The 5,632-nt window shown below is 31.1% G+C and overlaps 1 protein-coding gene and 1 long non-coding RNA gene across 2 annotated transcripts in view; one reads left to right on the forward strand and one right to left on the reverse strand.

Moving 5' to 3' along the window:
* LOC110263475 overlaps window positions 1-4,617 on the forward strand; it is a 17,236-nt gene extending 12,619 nt beyond the window's left edge. Inside the window, exon 3 of the long non-coding RNA XR_002349193.1 lies at window positions 4,507-4,617. This is a non-coding gene — a long non-coding RNA (uncharacterized LOC110263475). The remainder of the gene's footprint in view (window positions 1-4,506) is intronic.
* On the reverse strand, window positions 2,901-5,301 carry LOC107647367 (transcription repressor MYB6-like). The gene is made up of 2 exons (XM_016351444.2): window positions 4,836-5,301; window positions 2,901-4,760 (listed from the first exon to the last, which is right to left on the reverse strand). Exons 1-2 carry the CDS (start codon window positions 5,111-5,113, stop codon window positions 4,079-4,081), a joined length of 960 nt encoding a protein of 319 aa, XP_016206930.1. The 5' UTR covers window positions 5,114-5,301; the 3' UTR covers window positions 2,901-4,078.

A 5,632-nucleotide genomic window follows, 5' to 3' on the forward strand; every position in this document is an offset into this window, starting at 1 on the left:
GTGTCAATAACATATATAATATTTAATAAAATATATGTAAATAAATTATAATATAAGATACATTACAAAAATATACCGATAGAGAATATATATTTAAAGTATAAAAAATATGTATACTTTTTACTAATGAAGTGGTACACGTCAATTCTTCATATCATAAAATTTATTGATAATATAATTTGTGTCAAATCTTTCAGTAATCTTCTTCTCAATGTAAATCAAAAAACAATTAGCAAGAAATCTATCTTCTATTTTGTTTCTGAGTCTATTATTCACAATATTCATAATTGAAAAAGATCTCTCAATTGTAGCAGTTGAAATCGGGAGAGTTAATATCACGTGAATCAAATGATTATCAAAGGATATGTTAAAGACTTTCCTATCTTTGTTAACCCTTGACATAACTCTAAAATTGTGCACAAGTTAGTTAACCAAACAAGTAGCAAGGCAAACAATAAGCAGCATCTTTTTCTAGTGAATATTCTAACCAACTTGAAAATTTCTTAAACTAAGAAGATTGAAAATATTGATGATGATTGTTATTACTAGAAGCTGGATAGCTAATATTTGTTGGTTGCTAGTTGGTATGGTTCAACTATTACGTATGCTCTACAAATCTTATCATATTCATTGACATTATACTGCCAAATTAGACGTCGTTTCCTAGATTCCTTTTTAGTAAAGAGATATCAACATCTTTTTCTAATCTTGGAACTTTGACTTCATGTTGATGTGTATTTTTGAGTAAGATTAGAGAGCTCACTTACTTGAATTTCTTGTAAAATAAGATTAGAGAATTAACTTATTTAAATTTTAATATTATCAGTAACTTTTCTCTTAAAAATTACATCAATTTTACTTTGTTTTCTCATCATAAAATATTCTAGTTTTTTTTATTTGAATAAAATATATGAACTCAAATAATTACATACTTACATGAATAAACAAAATTTAAGAATTTTTTATCAATTAAACACCAATAACAATACTTTTTCTTATTGAGTCACTATTAATTTCACTAAAAAAGAAAAAAAATAAAAAATAAGAGAGAATAAATTCTAAAAATAGATCAGTCACTTGTCTATGTGAGATAATAACACAAAGAAACAAAATTGTATTATTTCATAATAAAAAAAAGTGTATTTTGTTAATTAATAATTTTATACAACTATATAAGAGAAGTGACAAGTTGCTTGAGCACCTTTAATTAATAATTTGATATGATTAAAGACTGAGTCAAGCTATGGCTTCAAATAGCATACGGGCAGTTCAGAAACAAGGAGCAGGAAGAAAAAGAATGACTTTAGCCTTAGACCATCTCGAGTAGCAAACTCATCCCAATTTCTGTTTATGGTTCACCTGTCATAAAAAGTAATTTCACATCAACTTTTGCGTCATAAACAATAAATAGGAACTCAAAGCATCTCTCTCTTCTCCATTAGGAGGAACTGACTTTAGTCCCTGTTGTGGTCTCACTTAATTAATTAATTAAAATACTTATAATTAATGTAATTAATTTTTTTTAATAATGTATTTAAATATTTAAATTTAAAAATAATTTACTATTAAAAGATATTAATATTAAATAAATTCATATATAACAATAATACACAAGGCAAGTTACCATTGGTTATGTTTGAGTCCCTGCTCAGAGGGACTCTTCTGCCTTGGCCTCCGTGAAGGAACTCATCTCTCTCTTTCTCCAACGGTAAATTCCACCATGTATCAGAAAAAAGTGCAATGAGGACCACCCATTGGAGCTGCTCTTAGGGATTTAAAAAGTTTTAGAGATCATTATTATTTTATTTGGATTGGATTGGGTTCTTACTATTACTATTATTTTTTTTTTAAAGTTAGGAGGGACCAAGGCCTCCACTTGTCCTTATATATTTGTCTTTGGTCCCTGACATGACTGAGTCACCTAGATTTACTGCCACTGTTTTTACATCTATTCCTCTGTCTTCTCTTTTTCTCTTTTTTTCTGTCTTCTCTTCTTCTCTTTTCCTCCTCCTTTTCTCTCATTTTTCTTCTATAGTTAGACCAAACTACCACTATCGCCTCACTCTTTTTCACTATCTACCTCTTCTACTGTAAAATTTTATATTTGGCATTATCATCGCAACTCCTCCACCGCATAAAGAAGGAACTCCTCCGCTGGTGACGTTTTCTAGCTTTTCCCTGTCTCCGTCCCTGCCAACAATCGTGCTGACGAGTATCTCAGCATTCCTCCAATCACCGCCACAAATCTCTCATAACGGACAGTGACTACCATTTCCATGGGATATATGAAACCAACTCAGTAGAATCTAACCATTAGACTTCTGTTATCTATGTCCAGCTATTTTTTTAGTCCCAATATCAGTCACATGTTCAAAGATCCGTTAGGCCTGTCCTGTAGCAAGGCAAAAAATAGAGGCTGATGGTAGAAGGTTTTCAGGGCGAGTAAAATCATCTCGAAGATGGTGGTGAGGGTGCAGGTGATGAAACCTTTCAGAAGGTGCTGTGCTTCTTCGGCGTCGCTTTGTGTGAATACAGTGGCGGAAAGAGAGAGAGAGAGAGAGATTGATTGTGTATATGTGTCGGTATTGGATTGAAAGGAAAATATGCAGGGGCTATCTGCGAATTAGAAATTAGGGATTTTCTCATACGACGCCGTTTATTATTACAATAGGAATTATTTTATCTTTCTTACACACATAGACACTTTAACTACTACATGTGTGAGTTTACATACCAACTTAAAATTTTTTGTTAGTAAATCACATTGAAAAATAAAATAAAAATTATTATATCTGATAAAAAAATATTAAAAATTAATATATAAATTATTTTTTTAAAAAATTAAAATATCCCCTTTTAAAATTTTTTGAGACTTATTTGAATAATTACTCAACTCATTTCCAACAACTACTGCTACCGGCAAAAATAGTAGATAATTTTAATATTTAAGTCATATGGGAATGGGAAAATTATGTGCAAAAGTCCATTATCGTTTGATATAAATTAAAATACCAACTGTATATTATTGTATATATCTTATATAACATGCAAATTATCATCACTTCATATCACTCCAAAGTTAAGACCTAACTAGAAAATTAAGCTTGCCCAGTGGATGTATGTGATAGTTAAATCAATTTGCATGTATTTTCTCTTAACATTATGCTAATGAATTCCTTATCTCTGTAAAGACGTATATTTTAAACTGGTTTTAGAAAAATAAAGAAATCATAAACTGATTAAACTATAAATATTAAATAGCAATTAAGTAAGCATAGGGAGCCAACTGATAAATCAAAGTTGTGTAAAAGGGAGCCAAAAAAATAGCATTGCCCTAGAGGCCTAGACCGTATTACCACAGGAAACAAATACAACGTGGAGATTAATTAAATAAAAAATACAGTCAAAATTTAGCACAACGAATAAAAATATTTAAAACTCTTGAAAATAAAAAATCTAAATTTTCAATTAAAAAAGACATCCAAAATTTAAACTCAATAAAAGAATATTTTTAGTGGGTTTCACAATAAATTTGTTTAACAACATGTTATGTATTAGTTAAAATTGACTAATATAGTATTGATTTTCTAACATTATTCAATATTTTTATGTTATTTATTATGGCTTAATAAACTCCAAGAAAAAACAAAAGAGAAGCTATGTAATTAAGAAAGTCTATTAAATGTACATCAAGAAACTGAAAGAACATAGAAGGAAATTAAAAGTTATAGCTTAGAAGCTCTAATAAATCAACAATATTAGACATGTGAAATCTATATATTGTAAATTCAATAACAATTGAAGTAATAGCCCACTGATGATTTTACTTTTCATTGAAATGAAAATATACAATAAGATGCAATAATGGTTGATTAAGCAATACATAAATTCAATCACACATGCACAAATGCAATGCTTCACTACCACTAACCATAGATATACATCACTCCATCAATATCATACCGAATAACACACATATATATAATAAGAATAATAATTGTACAATACATACAAGCATATAAATATATATAGAGATATATCCCTTACATGGTGTACATAAAAGGTGCGCCAGCTAGCGTTACTTATTAGGAGGTGATGATGATGATGAACCATCTTGTTGATTTATAAGTGCATTGCTGAATTCAGCTTCCCAATCTTCAAGACGAAAAGATGTTGAAAGCGGTGGAGGGAACATTGTAACATCATCCTGATCATCATGATGATGCTGAAACGCCGCTAATTCGTCTGTTCCACTATTATCATTATTATTATTATTGTTATTCATCACTTCATTGTTACCACCATCAAATAAAGAATTCAGAAAAACCAACAATGTATCTTCCTCCTCAACATCATTATTATTATTCCCATTATTTCCGCCATGATGATGATAATCAACAACAACATTATTGTTATTATTATTCTCTTCCATAATGTTCCCACCAGCACTAATTATTGGAGCATAATCAAATTTGCTGTTGTTGACATTACCAATTTCTGACGCAGGATTCACAGTCATCGTAGGTTGTTGCTGCAGCGGCATTATGATTGAAGAGGTTACATTTGAATGTTGATCATGATGATGAAAAACACCTCCATTTGAAGTAGTAACATGAGTAGAATAATTGGTGGTGATTAATGGCTTATGGGTTCTTGGATCTATGCCTCGCTTTATGAGCTTCTTGCTTAGATGGGTATTCCAGTAATTCTTGATCTCGTTATCAGTCCTCCCAGGTAATCTGCCAGCTATCAAAGCCCACCTAAAAAGAAGGTAAGGTTGAGGGAGGAGGGGTAGAAGAGTAATTTTGATGATGTAGGGTTTGTTAGCATCTTACCTGTTGCCCAAGAGACGGTGAAGGCGGAGGATGAGATCCTCCTCGTCAGGAGCGATCTGGCCTCGCTTCACGGAGGGGCGGAGATAGTTCATCCAGCGGAGGCGGCAACTCTTGCCGCAGCGCTGCAGCCCGGCCCGCTTGGGGAGCGTACGCCACCGCCCCTCCCCTTCCTTCTGGACAAATTTGGACAGGATCTCGTCTTCCTCGGCACTCCATGGTCCTTTCTTGATCCCAACTTTGCTGCAGCACGGTGTGGTAGTAGCACTACTCTTGCTCATCTTATGGATTCTTGATTGTGATGAAGAATAATGTTAATAGTGGTGTGGTGGAACTAGTTAGGGTTCATAATATGTGTTGTTTTTGTTTCTGTTGAGACACTTCAGTGTCTTAGCTAGAGACGTAACTGCGAAGGAAAGTGGTGATGATGATAATCCTTTGTACTATTTTGGCATTTTTCTTTTTTTTTAAAGGGCTTTAAAGATGGCAAAAATATTTTTTTTTAAGTTGTTTATTTGATCACAGTTAAATAATGTATTTTAAAAAATATAAATTATGAATAATATTGAAAAAAATAATATTATAAAAAAAAAACAATCTTCTAATAAAATTTTTGTTAACAATTTAAATTTTAACAAATTAAAAAATTAGCATAAAAGTCAAATTAATGATTTCAAAAATATAATAACACTTTTAACATATGTTACATGTAAAAAATTTAATATATGACAATTTATTTAATAGATGAGACCAAACGTATTTATTTAGAGATATCTTAAACGTTTTGTCTGAGTTTCTAC

This window comes from Arachis ipaensis, chromosome B06 (assembly GCF_000816755.2).
Source record: "Arachis ipaensis cultivar K30076 chromosome B06, Araip1.1, whole genome shotgun sequence".
NCBI classification, from domain to species: Eukaryota; Viridiplantae; Streptophyta; class Magnoliopsida; order Fabales; family Fabaceae; genus Arachis; species Arachis ipaensis.

Coding starts and splice junctions, on each gene's coding strand:
- LOC107647367 (XM_016351444.2), bottom strand. CDS start 5,113: ATGAGCAAGAGTAGTGCTACTACCACACCGTGCTGCAGCAAAGTTGGG. Junction 4,761..4,835: donor CACCGTCTCTTGGGCAACAG/GTAAGATGCTAA, acceptor CCTTCTTTTTAG/GTGGGCTTTGATAGCTGGCA.